The 23,094-nt window shown below is 35.2% G+C and overlaps 1 protein-coding gene and 1 long non-coding RNA gene across 4 annotated transcripts in view; one reads left to right on the top strand and one right to left on the bottom strand.

Annotated features, from left to right (window-relative positions):
* LOC140151428 (vacuolar protein sorting-associated protein 41 homolog) overlaps positions 1–15,651 on the top strand; it is a 42,008-nt gene extending 26,357 nt beyond the window's left edge. For all 3 annotated transcript variants that reach the window (XM_072173765.1, XM_072173767.1, XM_072173766.1), the window contains exons 15-25: positions 731–924; positions 4,933–5,071; positions 5,637–5,687; positions 6,446–6,638; positions 7,425–7,565; positions 8,388–8,449; positions 8,607–8,681; positions 9,911–10,010; positions 11,119–11,163; positions 11,805–11,878; positions 13,130–15,651. In XM_072173765.1, the coding sequence (XP_072029866.1) occupies positions 731–924; positions 4,933–5,071; positions 5,637–5,687; positions 6,446–6,638; positions 7,425–7,565; positions 8,388–8,449; positions 8,607–8,681; positions 9,911–10,010; positions 11,119–11,163; positions 11,805–11,878; positions 13,130–13,207 (1,152 nt within the window). In that variant the 3' untranslated portion in view covers positions 13,208–15,651. The remainder of the gene's footprint in view (positions 1–730; positions 925–4,932; positions 5,072–5,636; positions 5,688–6,445; positions 6,639–7,424; positions 7,566–8,387; positions 8,450–8,606; positions 8,682–9,910; positions 10,011–11,118; positions 11,164–11,804; positions 11,879–13,129) is intronic.
* Positions 15,652–19,674: 4,023 nt separating this feature from the next.
* Positions 19,675–23,094, bottom strand: LOC140151429 (uncharacterized). Its single transcript, XR_011858936.1, has 2 exons — positions 20,378–23,094; positions 19,675–19,905 (listed from the first exon to the last, which is right to left on the bottom strand). It is a non-coding gene; the product is annotated as an uncharacterized lncRNA (long non-coding RNA).

Genomic DNA, 23,094 nt, shown 5'->3' on the forward strand with positions numbered 1-23,094 from the left:
GCTAGGATCACGAAATCCTCCTTTAAATCAAAATACTGGACTTACTATTTTTAGCAAAGCTACGTTGCGTGTGATACCATCACACTTCATCAGGCAACTGACCCGCTGGACTGGTCATGTAACGTAGCTTTGCTAAAAATAGTAAGTCCAGTATTTTGATTTAATTCCAAACTTCATATACTACAACTGGATGACTGAAAACATTCATCAATACTTGAATAATCATCCTCAAAAGACGTAGAGGTTAAAGACAATGCAGGGGAATTTGAGAACTTAATATAATCAGATCCATGGCCTAATCTGTGGAGTTGAGAGTTCAAAACTTGGCAAACTTGGGACTTGTATGACTTCCCTGTAATAATGTGGGTCAGACTTTCTAGAAAAAGGGTTATGTTCAAAGAAGGTTGGGAACCGCTATTGTAATTAATGTATTGCATATGACGTGATAAGCCACAGATACCTAATAATAGGGAAGAATTTGTAAAAACCTTTTATTGCTTAGCATGGTTGACTTTAAAATGATCAGGCACTATCAGTCTCAATCCATCCGAGTCATTTATTGTATCATTATTTATGATCCATTGCTTGAGACAGCAACAAACATGTACCAGGCAGCTGTCGGATCATCACAACAATACCAATCTGTCCGCAAAAACAATAGTAAGTTTGAAAAAGTAAAAATCTGATCAAGTTTCCTCAACGTTTATAAATTTTTCTCTTTTCTTCCTAGGGCTTTCATCAACTCATCAAGGAATGGCCAGCAGACCTGTATGACCTCATGACCATAGTGAATGCAGTTCAGGAACGATTACAGCGTTGGCCCCAAGACCAGATTGATCCGGATAATCGCAGACTGATGCAAACACTGGGAGACCTGTATTCCTATGATGGCCGATATGATAAAGCACTGGCTATATATCTCAAGTAAGTAGGCATATTAAAAGGAGAAGCAGAGGTGTTCTATACAAAATATTTGCCTAACTACTCCATCAGATGATCAACATATAGATCAAGTTATAGGCTGAGACAGAATTAAAAAAACAAGTTTGCATCTGACGTCACTGTCAATCAGGGCTGTCAACTCTCACGCATTGGCCGTGAGTCTCACGCATTGGGTCACTTTCTCACGGTCTCACGCCAAGGTAGTATAATATCACGCCTGAAAGTAAATCTCACGCAAAAAGCTGAAAAAATTGTTGTTGCTACCTGCTTTTCACATTTTTGAGTGCCGTGGCTTAAATAATCATGGGTCAAAATGAACATTGAAGTCGGCAAATCCCGGTACGCCTCTGTCTCACGCTAAGCAATTCCAAAAAGTTGACAGCCCTGCTGTCAATCAAACTCCCTATGACCCTGTATTGGTTAAAATTCACAAAACCGTTTTAAGCCCATCTACTTACACTCTCAGGCTTACACTTAAAACTTGCAATGTTTTATGAAAAAAGTATAAGATGTTATGATTATGATCGAAGACAAGTTTTGGTTTATATAAAAACGTTTTAATAACATTAAATGTCGGATTATATAAAGAAAATGTTTTAAAATATTTTTTGACACAAAGGTTGATTCATCTGGTGCCTTCATCGGAGAAAAGGAAGCACAGCAAATGGTGAAAAATTATGGTACTTTTACAAGGCAAAAAGCTATTTTTCTAAGACCTAACTTTTGAGGCACTTTGTATATTTAAAGGTGCAAAATTAAACATAAGGCACTTACTGCCACATTCAGAAACGCAATCATCACAACACTAGTAAACAAACTGCCCGCAATTTGATTGACAGATGACGAGAGACGCAACCAAGTCTTAATTCCCCAGCAAACACAAAACGTAATCGACATCATCCACAAAAGGTTAGAAAAGGTTGCCAGAAAAACGTATAAATGTCGGGTTATATAAAAAGTTTAAAATGTGTTAACATAATGTTATTTAAGTGTAGACAAAATATTTGGCAAAAAATGTGTCAAAAAATATTTTAAAACATTTTCATGATCTTTATATAATCCGACATTTAATGTTATTAAAACGTTTTTATATAAACCAAAACTTGTCTTCGATCATAATCACAACATCTTATACTTTTTTCATAAAACATTGCAAGTTTAAGTGTAAGCCCGAGAGTGTAAGTAGATGGGCTTAAACGGTTTTGTGAATTTGACAGACTCATTGTAAGAGAATAAAAATATGTGTACAATACTTTTATTTTACATTCACGTTAAATGTCAGACATTGTCTTTATTAGATTGCTTTCAGCTTTATTATACCTCTTATTAGCAAATTTATGCTTATTCTAAGACTGCCCAAGTCTGAAATTTGATGAATTTTAGGGTGTTCCTTTTTTTTTGGAGGGGGGGGGGGCTGAGAATAGCAAATCTTGATTGTCCCTTTCAACACAAAACATAATCCAAAAGATGGCGATGACCCACTTCATTGTAGATTGATGCAGACCATGACTACCTAGAAGATCAATATCTTTTATGATAGCAAATATGTAGCTCCAAAATTGTCCCAAATAATGTGATGTCCCAATTCATTATATGAAGAGCTTTGTTTCAAAACCCCTTACATCCATTTTGGCCGAAATTGAGTTATTGGCATAATACTATAGTGTGGGTAAAAATACACATTTTGGTGGTTGTTTGACCTTCATACTACCTTCCCTTCCGGAGTTATCGCATATTTCCTGTTTGGGAAATCTTAGGGAATTTCCGGAAATCTGAACTTAAAATGAATATAGAATTGTTTTGTTTTAATTTTTGTGATGTATAATGGTAGCCTGGAATGTTCTTTAGCTATTAAAACCAAAAGGAACTGTTTTTGGGTCACTATGTTTGAAAAAATCATTTTAATTAACAAAAGGTGTAGCTTCGGAAATACCCAAAAAATGCCATTTTCCCGAATTTAATTAAAGATTCATAATTAAAAAATTAAATGAGATATTTCAATTTTTCTTTTTGATTTTCAAAGCATTAGTCAAGTTACATAATGAAGTGCAAACAAATGGGCTCAAATTTGATTGCAAAGGTGGTTTCTAGAAAAGGGGTAAATTTATTTTGTTGCAAAACCCCTTACATCCACAAAAGGTGCGATATAAAAGAAATAATAAAATAAATAGGAAGGCTTGAAAATTGTCCCAAACCTATTCTTTTACTTTCTATTCATCAACACTTTATCCAACCCCAAATTGAATCAAATCGAACAAGTAATACTTGCACAATTAAAAAAAGCTGTTTTTCTCAAAAAGTCAAAAGTGGATGTAAGGGGTTTTGCAACAAAGCTCTTCATATACTGATACAGGCCATGTACTATCCTGGGAGACCACTATCAAATATGTATGTCCCAAATAAGTAAGCATATTAAACATAAAAGTGACCCAAAGACCATGATGACCTACATCATTGGGCTATTCCATTTAAAATCCACACTACCCATGTGGAAGATTTAGCTAAAATCTTCCACAGTGGGAGTATGAGTTTCAAATAGAATAGACAATTGGGTAACTTCCATTTGAAATACTCACTCCAGGTGTGGAAGATATAGGTAAAGCCATAATACAGAGGGAGTATGAGTTTCAAAATGATTAACCCTGACCAATTACATTTGAAAACACACTCCCCTGTAGTAGATATTTCCAAAATCTTCCACAGGGGTAGTGTGAATTTCAACTGGAATAGCCCATTGCAAAGCATGAGCTACACTGAGAGACCGCTATTTTTGTAATGGCAAATATGTATATCTCAAGTAAGTTGGCTTAATAAACTTCATGAACCCAAAGACTATGATGACCCACTTTATTGTAGAGTGATGTAGACTATGGGAGACAATGGGAGACTACTATTCTTGTTATGGCAAATATGTATATCCCAGGTACATTGTAAGTAGGCATGTTAAACATAAAAATTACCGCCAAGGATCGTGATGACCCATTTAATAGTGGACTGATGGGACCCTGGGAGGCTTTCTTTTTATGATGGTAGAGTCCCAAGTAGAAGGTATATTAATAAGATAAACCAAAACCATCATGGACTAATGACCGAGATAATCAGAAAGTTGTAGACTGGGAGAACTAGAATTCAGATTATTGTTGTCTTTATTTGACTCATCGTATATGCCTGTATCTCAAATTGAGAAAAGTGGATTTATCTGAATTCTGCTATTGTTAATTAAATCACAAGACAACCATTTACAATTTAGGAAAAAATTTCCCTTTACAATACACACTACATAAGAGGACCCTTGTATTTGTATAACTATATATGTTAATTAGGATGAAAATGGTAAACCTTAGATCTACTCTGTCCATTAAATAAGTTACTACACCAAAATGCTAGAAGTAGCTCTAGCTCACACAGGCTACAACTTTCTGATTATCTAGGTCATTGGTGCATGGTAGTATATCATTTAATATGCCTTCTAACTTTAACTTTAACTTAGAATATATATGTATATTTGCCATCATAAAAATAGAGGTCTCCCAGGTCTGCATTGGTGTACTTTTAAATAGGCCAATATGGTCTTTGGGCTCATATTTATGTTTAATATACCTACATACCTGGGACATACATATTTGCTGTTACAAAAATAGTAGTCTCCCAGGGTCTCCTATGGTTTATATCATTCTACAATTAAGTGGGTCATCATGGCATGGGAGACCTTAAAGGCCAATTCAGTGATCCCAGCAAAATAGGCCCATTTAGTGATCCCAGCGAAAGTGTAAAAAAATAAAATTGTATAAATTCATTAAAAGTAAAGGATAAGTTCTTACAACTGTCATTAGGTATATTTGAAATGAAAAATTTGGCAAACGAGGTGCATAGTATGTGTCTTGATACATGTCAACGTCTGTTACCATGTAACATACTGGTCAGTGCATAAACGTTCCTTAATACATTTCTGACACTTGTGTAAATTTCTGGGTTTGTTTGTTTTTCTAGGCTCGGACACAAAGACATATTCCAGTTGATATACCGCCATGATCTATTCACGTCTATACAGGACAAGATTGCATTACTCATGGAATTTGACAATGATCAAGCTGTGAAAATGCTCATTGAAAACTCTGATAAAATTCCTGTAAGTGTAGGGGTGTGTTTGGGTATTGTTATTGTGGCCAAACGAGGGCCCACATCTAATTCTTCACTGCATAAACAAGGACATGCCATATGGGGCAAAGTCCTCCTTTTTAGTGCCAGGGAGCAGACACAATGTACATATTGACGCAATGACTCTCATTGAAAGTCAAATGAAAGGTCACAGTAGGTTATTCCAGTTGAAATACACCCCCTATGGAAAACATGACCTTAGTCTCTCACACATGGGGTGTGGATTTCAAATGGAGTCACCCATTCAGGTAACCCCATTTGAAATTCACACTCCCTGTGTGGAAGATGAAGGTCATGTCTTCCATAGGGGGTGTATTGATTTAGAAATAGCCCAATTGCTGAATAATTTGGACTCTTTAGGGTCAGTATCAAGAGCAGGTTAGGGTCTGTTATCATTTGGGTTAGGGTTACCATTAAGATTTAGGGAAAGCATCATTGGCAATTTGGTTCACAAGTTGCCGACAGTTGTCCAATGGGTAATGTAAAACCCATTGTATATAAACTTAAATAAATATGTCTGTTGTTTTCACATACAGGTGAAGAAAGTTGTTCATCAGCTACAAGGTCATCAAAAATTCCAGCACAATGTAAGTATTATTTATTTCAAATATTTATAGGTTAATGAACGCGGAAGTATGTTGGGAGAGAAATTAGGCAAATAATGCATGCGCGCTGATGTGGATGCGTCTAATGCACAAGCCCGAAGGGGGGAGTGCATTAGGCGCATCAACATCAGCGCAAGTGCATTATTTTGTCTAATTTCTCAAAACAACAAGTAACATGAGTTAATTAACCTATTTCATATACAAGAAGAAAAGCAACACATAATTTTTGCTGTATTTTACAAAATAATCACTAAAAATGTTGGAAAATAGAACCAAATATAAATGCATCAACCCACCAAAAAAAATGAATCAATCCTGCGCTATGCGAACGTGTGCGAAAGCACTGCGCGTAGTACGCGGAATGCATTAGACACAATCAATGCATGGTTTGGATTTTTCTATCACTTGCTCTGATTGGTTCTCGCTATCAAAGAGTGCATGAAATTTTCATTAATCCACTTAGGATTTCACTACATGTTAGATTTTTCTCAAATTTTTTGGCAAATTGACCCATCTATTTCACAAATCTTAAAGCCATAATTCTCAACAAATTTCTGTTAAATTTTGCCCAAAATCTGGGCCACAAATGTAGAAATAGATCCCATTTTGGCAACAATTGGCATGAATATGGGCCCTGTTTCCAGATTCTCAGGCACATCCCTACCCATTGAAGCACGATTTACATTGTAACAATTTTAGCACATACTGAATTCTATATCTTATATCCCTGTGTTTTACAGTATCTAGATGCCTTATTCCAAAAGAACCCACATCTTGGACAAGAATATCACGCCCTTCAAGTGAAGCTTTATGCGGAACACGATAGGAAGAACCTGCTCATGTTCTTAAAGAACAGTAACTATTATCCGCTACAGGTGGCATTGGATGAATGTGAACAGAGGCATCTCATTCCAGAGATGGTCTTTCTTTTGGGTGAGTACTTACTAAACCATTTTCCACCCTACTGTGGCATTGACATCAAGCACCTAGGTAGCTGTTTCGCAAGCGCATCTATGCGGCATCTTTAAACGTGAGCATGTGTACACCAGCGCTTTGAGCGAACACTAGCGATTTGAAGCTGGGCCCAATGAAATGCGCACTGATGTCACTGCCACATCAGAGTGAACAATGGTACAGAACATAATAATATTATTTACTTAACTCAAATCTGATTTTGGTTCAGTTGGAGATACACACTCTATAGTTTATCAGGCTTATAATTGGCAAAAAAACAAAACAACTCATAACCTCATGTATTGATATAGAATGGCATGCATGCAGTTTGGCTCAGCATGAACACTATATATGCAGCACATTACTTAATGCATGACGCTTATATGAATTTATACAAGCATAAGTTGGGACTTTATTGACATCACAGTAATAAAAGCAGAATAAGTTTCACCAAATATAAGCCAAACAAACTATAGGATGGATCAGATATAGTTACTCTAGAGGGGCCTTTGCAGCCAGGAGAAGAGATAAGAATAAATAAACAAATGAGTTCAGAATAAATACTCAAATGAGTGAAGAAATGAAAGAATGTATTACCCCACCATTGCCCCAATTGATGGAGAGTTGGGGCTGATTTACTAGTTGAATGCAGGATTTGAATCCCTTTATTTTTCAATTGTTTAAGCTATAACACTTTGAACCACAGTGTGATAGAATAAAAAGAGAACATGATATTTAATACAATTATTTTTGTGTTCCATGTAGGTCGCATGGGTAACACCAAGCAGGCATTGCGTCTTATCATGGAGGACTTGGATGATGTTGATAAAGCTATAGATTTTGCTAAAGAACATGATGATACTGAGTTATGGGATGACCTTATAGCATACTCTATGGATAAACCTAGTAAGTTAATTTACATTGTACAAAACCATATTTTTACCAAGCCTGTGCAGCAATGCTGTTTCTTTGGCACAGGTATCAAATGTTCCTGACAAAAAGGTTATAATGCAATTTTTTTAATGAATTTGTATTTGTCTTTTTCTATAACATGATACTTCGCCAGCCAAAGTGGTTATGTAACTCCTTGGTAACTGGATCATGCACCTTTGGAATTGATAGTACATGCCATAGACTTTGTGTTGCGATCATTTCAATCGTGGTGTAGAACTCAAAAGTGCGATCCAGTTCACATGGTGATAATCGGATTGCACATAACACTTCGCTGGCAAATTGTATGATCCCTACCTTTGTATAGCTCACATACTTGGCATGCAAGCATAGGCATTGTATAGCTGGGAGCAATTTAGGTGATGGTATACTTCTTCTATAGTTTAAGTTGATTGTCAGAAAAAAACATGATTTACATCATTACAATTTGTAATATCTAACATTTTATATTTAAGCACAGTTGCTTGTAATTAATGAATGACCATTAGTAGCTGAAATTGTTGCTACAAACTAAACTATGGTGTGCTTGTTTCAACTTGAGAGTAACGCCATGTTGGATTTTGCAGTGGCAGATTCAAATCGTGCATGCTAACCGAATCTCGTGGGGCTTATACACACAGGTGGAGGTTGATTTGTCCGTATGCTGGTGATGCAACTGCATAAGCATACTGATTCAAATCTGCCACAGCAAAATCCAACATGGCGTTACTGTCAACTTGAGACACATTATAATCCAGCATTTCTTATAATCTTTAATGTTATTTTCTATTTCTACAGTGTTCATCAGGGGACTGCTTAACAACATTGGCACCCATGTGGATCCTATTAGGCTGATCAATGTAAGTACCCTGGTCCTAGTTGCCTTTTTCCCCTGCTTTATAAATAAGATTGACTCAAGTAGTTTGCATTATGCATAACAATTGGAAAATGTTCAGTTTATTTTGGTTGTTGTTGTAGTTGTTGGTTAATCATGATATATATTGACTCCATTTGCAGAGAATCAAAGAGCGAATGGAAATACCAGGCCTGCGGGACTCCCTAGTCAAGATATTACAAGATTATAATCTACAAGTAAGTCATTTTATCTCATATTATTAGTTACTGGTTGTGGGGGAGGTATGATACATCCAGAGGTCTTAATGGATAAAACATACTTGATTGATTGGTTGATTGAATGCAGTACCGTGGACATGGGTGCATACAGTCTTGTAATGATTAAAGGAGGATGGTCTGCTGTTTTCACCTTGGTTGAATAACTTAACCCAATCTCCCCACATGTGAAGTTTCTGGCCAGCTCCCCTTTGATACGAGAACCAAAAATTTGTATTTGAAGGTTCTAAGAATGCTGTTTGAAGTATGGATTAACCTACTTTTGACAAATATTAGCTTACAAAATCAACACAAACTTTCTTCAGCCCATAAATTTCACAGCATTAATGAGAAAATAGGGATTTCCACTGATATGTCCAAGTCTCCATTATTATTACAAAAAGGTAGGGGTGAGGTTGTGGATCAGACATCCTTTAAAATAATCCTTACATTGATTTCAGCTGAGTGTAGGAAGGTTGTAAGTACTTTGTTATTACTATATACTTACTACCTTTTTGCACTCCGCTGCCGATTAATGTCCCCTGGCAAAATAATGTGGGCTACTCCAGTTGAAATCCATACACCCCCTATTGAAGACATGACCTTAATCTCTTACACAAGGGGTGTATATTACAAAATGGAGTCACCCATTGAGGTAACCCCATTTGAAATTCACACCCCACGTGCGGAAGATTGAGGTCATGTCTTCCATAGGGAGTGTATGGATTTCAACTGGAATAGCCCATGAATTATTGTTGTGCACCACTAGAGGGTGAAGCACAGAAAATGTCTGATTCATGTATAATTAAGGACATTTGGTAGAAGTAGAGATAGAAGAAATTATAAATTGTGGGATAGGCTTTTACGACAGGAATTCATAACAATTAGTGGGTTTTTTAGCGGGTTCGCCATCGGCCAAGTTTAGTAAACTTGTCCGACGGCGAACCCGCTAAAAAAACCCACTAATTGTGAAGAAATTATAGTTGACTTGGCGGCCATTTTGGATTTTTAAAATGGCCACCATAATGGTATTTAAAAATTTGCAAACATTGGTTTTCATTCTAAGTGAACCCTAAACTTTACAAAAAAGCAAAAATAGCAAATTTCCACAAATTCCCAACGACCACTATTTTGGTGCCACATAGATATAGGCTGGTGCGAAATGTGGAGAATGACAGCTGTGTGACCCTTACCATCTGATTTATCCACAGATATCACTCCGTGAAGGTTGCAAGAAAATCTTGGTGTCGGATTGTTTCTCACTGATGGAACGACTCAACAGGATACAGAAGAAGGGCATCAGAGTGGAGGGTAAGGTTCACAAGTGTTGTACCATAGCCATATTCACAGAGATGTACAAAACTGTTTACCTAACTGCTCCACAAATTGTTTTTTTTTTACAAAAGAGAAGAAAGGCAGACACCTTCCAAAAAACATTATTTGGAGTTTGAGTAACTATATTACTGATACAGGCGACTGTAAAAACTGTCGTTATTGTGAGACCAATCTATTGTAATGCTTTTATGAAGGGTATCTGCCTTTCATCTCGTCCGTCAAAAAACACTAATTTAGTGGCTTGGAGATGGAATTCTATGGTAGTTCCATTTGATAAAATAACTTGTACTTTTTCATGAAACGGGCTAAGTAGTTTGTTCTGAAAGTATCCATTAGCAAATATTTTCCAGAAATTAGCAACTGGACCTTAATTGTGAGTGGACACTACGAATGAGCCGTAAACTCGGCAAATTGTATTCTGAGATACAGTGCAAAATATGCGTGAAGGTCGTATTCATAGGTGTCTCAATTAGGAGCGACATGTTTCTCATTTGATAGATTTTAAACCAATCAATAATCCTATTGCTGAAGAGGATAATAATCTTCTACATATAGAATCATTAAATAGCTATAGTCTTTCTTTGGCTAAATCCTGTTCAAGTGGTGGGTTACAATTGCATTGTATTTTGTCTGGGTATGTATAACCAACAAAAACAATGACAGAACATTCCAGAACCTCGTTGATTTGGGATGATTTGAAATGACCGCTAATTATGACTTTATTACCAGCAATGTGGAAAAAGAGACACACATAGAACCGAAAAAATGTACCATTTTGTTGAAGGAGCAGAGTTCAACAAACCATAACCCTGCTTCTGGATATCATTTGAAGTCAAATGATATACTATTTTAAAGCTTATGATATATATTTTCTAAACACGAAATAAAACAAAATTGACCGGGGCCGACTTTTACGGCTGATTCAGTAGTGTCCAGTCACAATTTTGAACAGATTAATAATGTTAAAGTGAGTATATTTTGGGTTGAATTTTTTGAATCCCAGCTGCACATCTCCACTCATTCCAAAATCAAGACCCCCTGGATAATAGTGCTTATGTATGCTTTATTATTTGTATCTTTTCAGAACGACAACATTGTGATTCTTGTCATGAACCCATTCTTAGTCGAGGTGAGTACAATATCAACCTTTTTCCCTTAAAGATGAAGATTCATGCCTACGTTCACAGGCCAGAGTACCCATCTGTCTTCCGAAGCGACTTTGGGCCAGACTCCTGTGTGTATAATGTTGCTGTGAAGGTCCACCACATTTACACTTGGCTGAAGTGAACAAATGGGATATAGTGCCTTACACAACATGTTGGCCGCAATGTGACTCGAACATGTGACCCTGTTATTATTCAAGAAAAATACAGTTTGTTTTGGGGAACGTGAAAGTGAAAAATTATACTTAGATGATGAACTAGAAAGCCAGCAGTGAATTTCTTGTCAAAACGTAGATGTGGATAATGCTGATGCTATTGAGCACATTTCATTGCTTATCCAACAACTTAATACATTATTAAAAGCTAAATCAAATTGAATCTGCCAGTTCTGTGGCAAATAATATGTTGACACATGTTGATACTGTCAGTTATTTGTTTCTTTTTGACACAGTAACCTTTGATAAAGGGTTGCAACAATTTTCAGTCATCTTGCTTTCATCAGTTGTACCTCCTCCATCAGATTTTATTGTATTTTGATGTGACCATGTTGTTTTGGTACAAAATATGATATAATATGATACATGTCCTCGTCTTTTTGATATCACAGAGTTCCAGCCTACTGTCATTGTGTTTCATTGTCATCATGTCTTCCATGAAGAATGTCTTATAGCTGTAAATATGGTGAGTTGTATCATTGAAATCTGTATTTTGATTCTGCCATTCTCTTTTAATATCTTAAGATGAGACAAAAGAAATTCATGATAAATGATACAGGGTGTATCAAAATGATTGGTACCCATCAATTGTAATGTTTATTGAAAAGTCTGTCTCTTCCAAATACAGCATTGGATACTCTTTAAATGTCCAGAATGTATAGTTTATGACTTGTTTTACAATTCATCTACAAATGATTTGGATCTGATGTTGAATTCTGATGTGCCAGGCTCATCGATTATCAATAAAGACTGACGGGTACCAAACATTTTGATACAGCTTGTAGTAGACAGTGACACTGGGTGACACTACACAGGAAGCAGGGATCCATATCAATGCGCACTCCTGGAATGCGGATCAGTGGGAGCTCCTTTTGTGTGTGCAGATGTCATTGCATCATGAGTGCCCTGTGTTATATGCATACACACTGTAACACACTTACAAGAAACACGCTCACTACGCGACCATTTCCCGGATGTGAATCTGAGTACCATGTGGACACTTTCTATTATGGATGTGCTTTCCGGGAGATCCATTGATGGGGATCCCACTCTCGTGTGAGTCACCACACTTACAACCATCAGGTAGATGTGGTTGTGAATGCAGCCATATTGTATCTATATATATTTTATAATAGTCTCTGATCCGGGTGGCTCACTCATTAGGGTGCAGTCTTTAAACCTATTGTGCCATGAATTTGGTTCACTCATCCCTTCACGAAAGCTTGAGAAGAAAAGTTAAGAAATGTGATTAAAAAATGTGATTTGAATAATGCATACTATTACCGAATCTATCAAGGAATTGAGCTTGCAGTTATTCAGTCATATGGTTCTTATAAGGCATTCACTATTTAGAAACATCTCTCAAGAAACAAAAACTGACAGGGGCAGTGCAATGTTTAAATTCTCTCTCTAGATTTACTCCAAGAAGATCTACATGTGTTAACATTTAACACATTGTGAATTTAAAAAAGAAGACCCAGATGTGTTAACCATTAAGATATTGTGAATTAAAAAAAAAAGCGAAGGTCTCTGGCCTCACAAAAGGCTGGACATTATATGTGGAATAAAAATTACAAAACAAAAATTCTATGACTGCGCACGGTTGACCAGAGACAAACAGGTTTTTGTTTTTGGCCTAATACACAATGACACCTATAAAGCTGTTAGCATCACTGTAACCTAACCAAATGTTTATTTGTTATTATACTTTTTGCAGGAGCATTGCATGATATGTCATTCCAAGACAAAAGGACCAGGCGGCACCTTCACTGGCTCACCTGCCTTTGGTAGATGACCCTAGCTCCATGTACAGCATCAACTGTATCATCAAAGAAATATATTAGCAAGAAATTTATTTTGTTAATTGCAAAATTGATTTTTCACATCATTTTATTCAACTATTTTTTGAAGAATAAAGAATATACTGGAATTGACCTTATTATATTAGCCCCATGACAGCAACAGAAATGCCTGGGCAAGGGGATAAACCAAAATATCAACAAAGTTATGAATAAAATTCAGATAAAATGGACTAATCCAACTGAAATCCATACACCCTGTATGGAAGACATATCTTAATATATTACTTCCGTGAAGGGAGTGTGAATTTCACGAAGGGGTGTGAATTTTAAACGGGGTTGCCTGAATGGGTGACTCTTATTTAAAATCTAACCCCTATGTAGGAGATTTAGGTCATGTCTTCCATAGGGGGTGTATGGATTTCAACAGGAATAGCCCAATAGTGGCCTTTCAAATATCATAAGCGTCTGGGAGCTAATTCGGTATAATGTAGTAATCCTATACAAATAGTGAACTGCATTCCTAGATGATTTCTGCATGAAAGATAACAGAAAATAAATTTCTACCATCATTTGTAATTATTTCAAAAATAGGCAACTTTGTTGTAAAATTATGTTATCATGCATGATTTTTCATGGTGGAAAAATTAATTTATATATTTTTTTTATATCTTGTATTGTTTTAAATCAAACAGAATTGATTCATTGTTTTAAATACAACATAATTAATTTATTGAAAACAAGCGTTAGTCAGGTAACCCCAAAGAGGTTCAATTAGGAGAATCCAGATTCTCAATATGACTTAACCCCCTTTTTGAACTAGGATTTTCAATTGCACATCAAGACATTGCCATGGTCCCAGTATTTTACAGTGATTGAAATGTAAGGACAGGTACAAATGCCACTGTGTGGTATTATAATCAGTTTGCATGCATTTATCAAAGGAATTTGATTTTAAGATTTTTTGACAAATTTGCATCAATATTTTGAGTGCCTATGACTATGAGCTGGAATGAAAATAATGAGAAAGTGCTATATTCTTGTGACTTGTTTGCATGTGATTTTAGTTAAAGAAAAAAAATGAAACCTAACCTAAAAACAACTCAATCCAATTTGGGCTATTCCGGTTGAAATTCATATACCCCCTGTGGAAAACATGGCCTTAATCTCCAACAAAGGGAGTGTGAATTTCAAATGGGTTTAGCTGATTCAGTGACTCCATTTGAAATCTACACCCTTGTGTGGGAGATTAAAGGTCATGTCTTCTATACCAGGTGTATGGATTTTAACTGGAATAGTCCATTTACAGTACAACATGTCAGCTACTTGCCTTTGGTGTTCCTTTGAATTACATGCAGTTCCTTTTTTGGTGGAAAATGGTGGAGTGTTATGCAAAATGTCTCTTACACTAGTTTCTTACCTGGCAATTAAAAAGAGGCATGCAAAATTGAAAACATGTGGGGGAACAGAAACATGTTGAAGCTATGCATGTGGGATGCAGATCTAACTTTTTTCTTGGTTTTATTCATTTTTGTTTGCCTCAGAATTAAGGATTATAACATTTCAAAAACATTGCATCAATACTTGTGGTAGAATTCTGTTGTCACTTCAAATGAGACTTTTTTTGTACAATACTGTATAATTCTATCTACAAGCATATATGTCTGTAAATGAGTGGATTTTTTTTGACGAGACACCCTCCATTTGGAGTTTCAGCAACTATATTACTGATACAATAGTACAGTCAGTTGTACAAACAATATTGTAAGACAATGTTGCCCTTTGTCTTTCTTAAAAAAACCACAAAAAAACCACTCATTTGGGGGGCATACAGTTCGCAAAAGAATTAAGATTCCAGTAGTGTTCATCCTGTATATCTTAAACAAAGACAAATATACATACCAGTAGCTGCATCTTTTAGCTCAGATTTAAGACCTCCTTCGTTTTAATTGCTCAAGAAAGAACGATATAATGATCCAAAAACCCAAGGACGATGCAAATTCAACAGTTGCAGTTTGCTCCATTGCATGCCGTATTGATTTGTACACAAAAAAGTATCAAACAGAACTAGCGCAGTGCTTTCCATTGATGAGCACATTAAAACTAGCGTTGTGTTTTCATTAATTAGAACATAATAGCTCATTTTGTTCCTTGCTTAGGTTTTAGATCACTGTTTCTTTAATTCTCAACCGATTTCAACAAACGAGGTCTTAAATCAGATCTAGAGAGTACAGGTATTGGCTGCTTGTTTTAATTTTGACATATTTGTCTTTGTTTTGGATATACAGGGGTGAACATGAACTGTTACCTTAATTCTTTTGCGCACTGTATATGCTTGAAGATGTAATTCTGTGGTATACTGTCTGACTTTCCTGTATCATGTCTTCAAGAGTACATATTATCATGTAATGAACAAAATAATAAAACATAACAATAGAAACGTTTCGTTCTCTCATTTTATTTTTATGAATACATTGATAAAATATACATGCACTACTATACATTTGATCTGATAGCTATGTACAAATTCCAATATAACTCTTTATTCAATTTGAAAATCTATCTACAAAAGATTTTTTCCCCAAAATTTGACAATACATAACAATTTACCTAATAAAAACTACAACGTTATAATCATTCATCATTTATCAATAACATTTATTAATCAATAATAGCTAACTATTGAGGCACCTAGTTTTGTATCAAAATCCTATAAAAAGTGAGGTTGTAAAAGTTGACAAATACAAACTATTCCCACAACATTGAAATATATTTAATGAAGCTTTCTCATGTCTGAATTCCAAACTACAACATCCTTTAAAACAAAAAAGTTCTCACTCGAAGGAGTTGGCATCATTTATATTGTATGTTACAATTTTTTACTGTCTTGTATCTTTTTGGCAAATTTGAATCGTTTTGTTCTTAGTAATCATATAATTCTTGTATCATGTCAAGGGGAAATAAGAAATTTGCTTTTCCACACCCCCCCCCCCCCCCCCCTCATTTATGAAACTCAAATGTAGAAGCCAAGTTTTCAATAAACAAATTGAACACTACCTGAAATTATGTTTGTATGTTGACAAACTTTTGTTGTAGTTTTACTCATCTCGCCTTGATTTAGGGCAATGTAGATTCAACTGTTACTCGCTTTAAAAAGCATATAATATCCTGTTACCTGTTAAGGGAAGCAGGTAAAAACTATTAGTCAGAGGGAGTGGTCTATTACGTAGACAGTCGTCTATCAGGCTGTAGACGACCCCACGTCATCATGAGTGTTGATAACGCGTAACACGCCATAGAGTGCGCGTATGTATCGCGTGAGACGTAGTGCGGTATATATCGCATGCGCTAGCAGTACGCGCAACAAAAGATGTGAAGTTGTAAACAAGTTTCGTTCATTTTAGAAAAAGGGGAGTTTTTTGTGACGGTAACTTAATTTTTTGCTTTAAAAAATAGTTACAGTTATTAAAATAATATTTAACTGACTAAGAATGAGAATAAACGATAAGAATTGTTATTTCGACTATCCTCTACCGTGTGATAGATGACAGGCAGGTCCAATATTTTTATCGTAGTGAATACCGGTTGCGCCGGCATCCACTACTCAAAATATTGGACCTGCCTGTCGTCTACCACACGGTAGAGGATAGTCAAAATAAAAATTCCTATCGTTTATTCTCTAAATATTGCACCTACACATGTTACTATTTAAGAGTGCTGTGGGACTGATGGATATGACTGATGCCCAATCCGGCAATACCCCTCCTGCAGTTGTGATACAAAGTGAACCAATCTTTAATCAAAAAGATTAACACTGATAGGATAGTGTACTAGACTATTTCATATCAGGACACCCCGATTTCGGCAACCACATTTCTGTAGATCATCTGCATGAACCATTTTCTACAATTTCCCTTTGTACTAGTATTTGATGGTCTGAAAAATGACTACATATTTTGTTCTTTTATTTGAGCAGTGAATACTGGTTACACACGCCATCATTCAACAGTGGTCATGTTTTAAACTTGCCAATTATTTGCACTTATATTAACTTGTTAAAATAGCACCTATAATTGATAATTGCTTTTTTTATTTGCACTGATATTTATTTATTTGCATTTACAAACTTTGCTTTACTAGGGAAACAGATATGAGGGAGTGAGCAAAATTACCATTATTAAATGCAACAAGAGTGCATAGTGCATAATTAAATCCTATGTAGGTTAGTAAACATTAGCAATATGTAAATTAACTCATTAATATTCATCAAATAAGAAAATTAGCTGATCAGTTACACAATGTATTTATATTCATCTACAGCACAGGAACTCACCATGCTCTATCAGCATGTTACAAAGTCATCTCTGCTGTGCTTTGGTGTTGGTGTGAATTAGTCACCAACCTATAAGGCCAAGTAAAATAAATAACATGTATATCGTCCACACTTTTCTCAAGTATATCTATGTACAATTGCAATTGCAAAGGCTTGGTCAACACATAAAAACGTGCAGGCCTCTAATATTTTTGTTATTTCCCCAAAGCCCACCCCTAGCTTGAAGAAAGTGTTTGCAATGTGTTTATTTTTGATAGTCAAGCACTTCTTAACATTTATTTTCATTTATTTATTTTTTTTAATTTTATTTATTAGACTTCATCACTTTATTTTATTTATTAGACTTCATCACAACAATTTTAGAAACAAAGTAAGGGAGTAAATAAGAAAAATATTTGAAAATCTCTAAATATTGTTGAGGGCAGGGACAATATACATGTTATTTATTTTACTTGGCCTAAGAACTTACCCTTGTATAAAAAAAAACCTGAATACTCAATATAAACAGTATGAATTCTCGATATAAACAATTTTAACATGCGCAGTTTTCTTTGTAAAGTCCCAGAGTTATCTGCATTATATCTACTTTGTGTTTCAACAGGTGCAACTAGTTTACAAGCAAATACAAATCTTGTTCAGAGTCGGCCTCCGTCAGGCCTACGAGGGGGTATCAAAAAGTTTTAGAAATCGCCCAGAAGTGAAAGAGCTATATCAATGAAATTTTGTCAGTGCAATCACTGGTCCTTATGTACACTATGGTGCAAAAATGGTCTCATAAGTATGTTTACTTTTTCTTACAGGAGCTAGATGTCACTACCTGCCTATGTAACCGCATAACCAGCAAAATGGAGAAAATTGAGGCATGCAGCATGATTAAGTTCCATTTTAAGGGTTACAGTGCCCAGAAAATCTGTGATGAAATAAAAATTCCTTTTCCAAAAAGCGACAGGGACATATCACAATCACCACCGAAGATAACTTTCATTTCATCATCAATTTTCTAGGCACTGCAACCCTTCAAAAGCAGGATCTTAATAATGGTGCTTGCCTCAATTTTCTCAATCTTGCAGTTTATGCGCAGTAACTGGGGCAGCAGGTTATTGGCATCTAGTGCCACCTGTAAAAAAAGTAAACATACCTATGAGACCATTTTTGGATAAGGACCAGTGATTGCACTGACAAAATTTCATTGATATAGCTCTTTCACTTCTGGGCGATTTCTAAAACTTTTTGATACCCCCTCGTATACACTAGAAAAAGAAACTTGGTGTCAAAAATTGAATACATTACAAGATATTACACATTCAAGTTACAAATTCAGAAACATTCAATTGCGGGTATCAACATGACATTGCACTAAGAAACAGCTTGAACCACCACCGAAAGCACACGTTTAATAAGATATACCAAGCTCAGAAATACATTTATAATGTGAAAATATCTCAATTAATGAGCATCTGCCTACTTTGTAATACAACACACACTGTGGTGTACATGCATATTGTACATGTAGCTAACACACTATAAGCTTGTATAAGCCATATAACTGATATATCTAACAAAAAGTTTGGTAAGGCATCTGTTGTAGGCCTGAAACTATTCATCTTGAAAAGATTTTAAACTTACATATCACACACACAGCTAAAATCACTTTCATGAATTGAATCCTTTGCAGGTCCTTGTATGTATCACCATAAACATAACAATGACCTATATATGTGTGTCACCAACAATTATGCTAGGGTATGTACAGAGAGCTGATAATTAAGAACTAATTCAGCATAGACAAGTTCTCACATGTGCATTTGTGACACTCTGATCCATCCATACCAAAGCAGGCAAGTTTAAATATGACACGATCTGGTCCACGAAGGGGAGGCCAAAGGAGGCTTTTTTTTTTAATGAGTTACAAATTATTCCATCATCAATTTACCCAATATCCAATCATACTAGGCCTATTGCTGTGTTCTTTTCATCTCTAGCATACATTATAGGTTTTTATAATGCAAATTTACTTTTGCATTTCATTATTTTTGTCTGCTACTTTTGCCTCCATTTTAATGTCACAATTGCCTTTTTTTGGCCTGGTTGGATTAGATCATGTTAAAGCTTGTTTGGCTTATAATTGGCGAAAATTATTTGGTTATTGTTGATGCACACGTCAATAAAATCCCAACTCAAGCTCGCATTAATTCACATAAGCTTGCACTAGTCAAACATTATGCACATGCAACTAGCGTTTGTGCTGCGTCCCACTGCATGCACACCATTCTATATCAATAAACAATGTTATGAGACTTATTTTTTCAAACAAACTTTACATCTGTGTACCACATTGGCTACAAAGTTTTGTGGATGACACTTAAGGTTTTTACGTCGTCAGCTGAATTGACTTGACTATAAGCACTTGTTTTCAACGCATGCGTACTCCGCATCATGCTCGGCGTTGCGTTGCAGACATCGCAGAGAACGATGCCTTTTGTGCGTGTTGATGTTATTTTTGGGTCAATTTACGCGAAAACAAGGTCCGGTACCCCCAAATTTTTTTGCGCGATTTCACAGAGCTTTTTATTTTTAATAACATATATCAAATTTAAAATTCGACAATTTTTTTCTACAACCCAAAATGTGGTCTATTTTGGGCAAATGGCTGATTTTGCCATTAAAGTCTACAGAGTTTTGGAAATGAACACCTCTTTTAAAACGGCTGTAGCTCAAAAGTGAGGTCCGGCACCCCCTGTTTTTTTCCTGATTTATTATCTATACATATTAAAGTACAAAACATGTCAATTTAAAGAAATTTAGTCGATAGGTTTAGTTACGACGGAAAAACCTTAACAGTTTAAGGCAAGTTATGACACAAAACAAGTTGATAAGGCCCTAGAATAGTATTATCATAGACAAATGATTGCTTCCACAATATTAGACAGCAAGTTTTTTCAAGCTTAAGATTTTTCTTCCAATGAAGATTACATTTCACATGCACAATTTCTTTTGGCTGTAAAAATTGAAAACTTCCAAACACTAAATACATTAGATTCGCTGCCTGGTCTTTTTAGCATAAAAGCAATGTAGCTCTTGCAAATACATTTTGCAAAATATTACTTTCTTCAACATGATAAAAAAAGGTTTAAAGATTAATGTCAAAAAGAATTGTAACATGTGAAATTGGTATTTGTGGATTTGCAAACAAACAACTGGAAGCCTCTTCAATCCAATGTTTCACACACTGAGCTACTTACTAGCAAATAAAGGCATTTATTACTTTTGTAGAAATATAAAATATAACGCCAATAAAATACTGACATTGATATTCAACTCTCAAAGACTTTTTTAAGATATTCAAAACATATGTGTAGCCTCCATTATGTTTCACACCCTGAATAAATACTGTGATTTAGAACCTTCAAAATCAAGTTTCCCGTCACATATTTTCAGAAAACAAACACAGTGACTTTCTCATTGATCAAATGTGGAATCTCACAGTCTTCAGTCACATGCTTACATATGAAGAAATGGCTGATGTACTTAGGCATGCTCCAGCGACGGTAGTAATTGAAGTAAATTCAGATTCCCATTCCGAATCCAAAAAGTACACATATTTGCAACAATTGTGTGCTTTCAATATCCGTGTAATAACAAACATACCTAAAGTAAAATACACAAAAATTACACATAGTACACAAATTCTAGAAATATATATCAAAATACAAATTATAACAAAACCCAAAATACAAATTATAACAAAACATCTTCATCAATTTTATAATTCTAGGCTTAAAAGTTTAAAAAACATGTCCTATTTGCAGACATGAGTATACAATATCATCAACACATTACATCTAAGGAAGGAATACAGTTAAAACAATACAAAATATGTTTAAAAATGTGTCGGTTATGTAAACCATGTCACATCTTGATTGAATTCAATACACAAATGCCAATAACTAAGCAGTGACATCATAAGTGAGCTATTCCAGCTGAAATCCATGCATCCCTTATAGAAGACATAAATCTCTCACACAGGGAGTGTAGATTTCAAATGGAGTCACACATTCAGGTAACCCCATTTGAAATTCACACTTCCTGTGTGGGAGATTAAGGTCATGTCTTCCATGGGGGATGTTTCACCTTTGTTGCAAAATTGTCTGTCACATGCACTGACCTCTATACAAGGATATTGGGCTCGCATGTAATAGGATAGCCGCCGATTGAAACCACTGACTATGGCTTTTTGCCCTCACCAATGGTAGACGGTCAGTGAGTACAATACCAATCACCTGTTTGTGGTATTGATTCTTTTTTTTTTTCAATTTTAATTTTAATTTCACATTTAATGTATACCTTTGTACAGAGTTGGGTGGGGGATTTTTTTTTACTCATCAATGAGGTGAAATGTTTTTTTGCCCTCACCAATATGGCGGCCAAGTGGTTTCACTTCTTCGGTCGCCGCCCGCTATCCATGTATAGAGGTCAGTGGTCACATGGAAGATTAAGCAACTTGAGGTCATGCAGTGTCCAAAAATTTGCTTTTGAATAAAAACAGATTTGTTATTAAAACCCATATGTGATATGATCAGGCAAAATGAGTTATGATGTCAGGTAATTGGTATATAGCCACTAATAGTGTTCAACTTCTTTTGTATTTTATTGTTCTGAGCAACACTAAAATGGCCATATATATTTGGAACCGTATGTCTTATTATGATGGGTTTTTTAGCAAAACAAAGCTCTGAGAATGGCTCATGTAATGAAATTGAAAATTAAATTTTGATTTTGATCGACATCCAACTCATTTAGCTTCATCACATCACATATTGTATTGTTTTTAAAGCAATTATTTTGCACATAACTTTGGCCTAATGCGACACATTAGCTCATATTGCAACAAATAAATGTTTTAACAAGTATCCAGTCCACATTAATAAATGACATCCAGTGAACAAAATCACTGATAAAAAGTGTTCTTTCACAAATATTAATCAAAATTTGCCATCGAGTTGCAAATAGGTTGCTGTTAGGCAATGAGATAAACTGAATTAATGTTGTTTGTTTGATCAAATTGCATATTTGTAACCCTTGTATGAAATATCATATTTGCAGATCTACAACTATAAAAAAATCACATATGAAATACTTACAGCAATGAATACAATGAATTGATCTAGGCCTCTCAGGTTTACTGTTATTCAATTTAATGATTGACTGCTTGTCACATGGAAATAATTTTGTTTGAATACAAATTCGACATTCAGCCTGTATGTTGAAATGGAAACAGTGCAAACGGTTTCTTACCTATAAAACGGGTAACTATAACCTATATACATGTGTATGGAGGTTTTTATGTTATTAAATTACACCTAACATAAGATAATTCAATGTCAATCATAAAATCTTGTCTTTTCGTTCAAGAGAGCTATAAGATCAAATTGATAATTTTCTTATTACACATATTTTAACACAATGATATCAACTTAAATTGGGACAAACGTTGGACCAAATTAAGTAAAATCAACACATTTACTAAAATAACATTTCTAATTGATTAGT

Source organism: Amphiura filiformis, chromosome 4 (genome assembly GCF_039555335.1).
Source record: "Amphiura filiformis chromosome 4, Afil_fr2py, whole genome shotgun sequence".
NCBI classification, from domain to species: Eukaryota; Metazoa; Echinodermata; class Ophiuroidea; order Amphilepidida; family Amphiuridae; genus Amphiura; species Amphiura filiformis.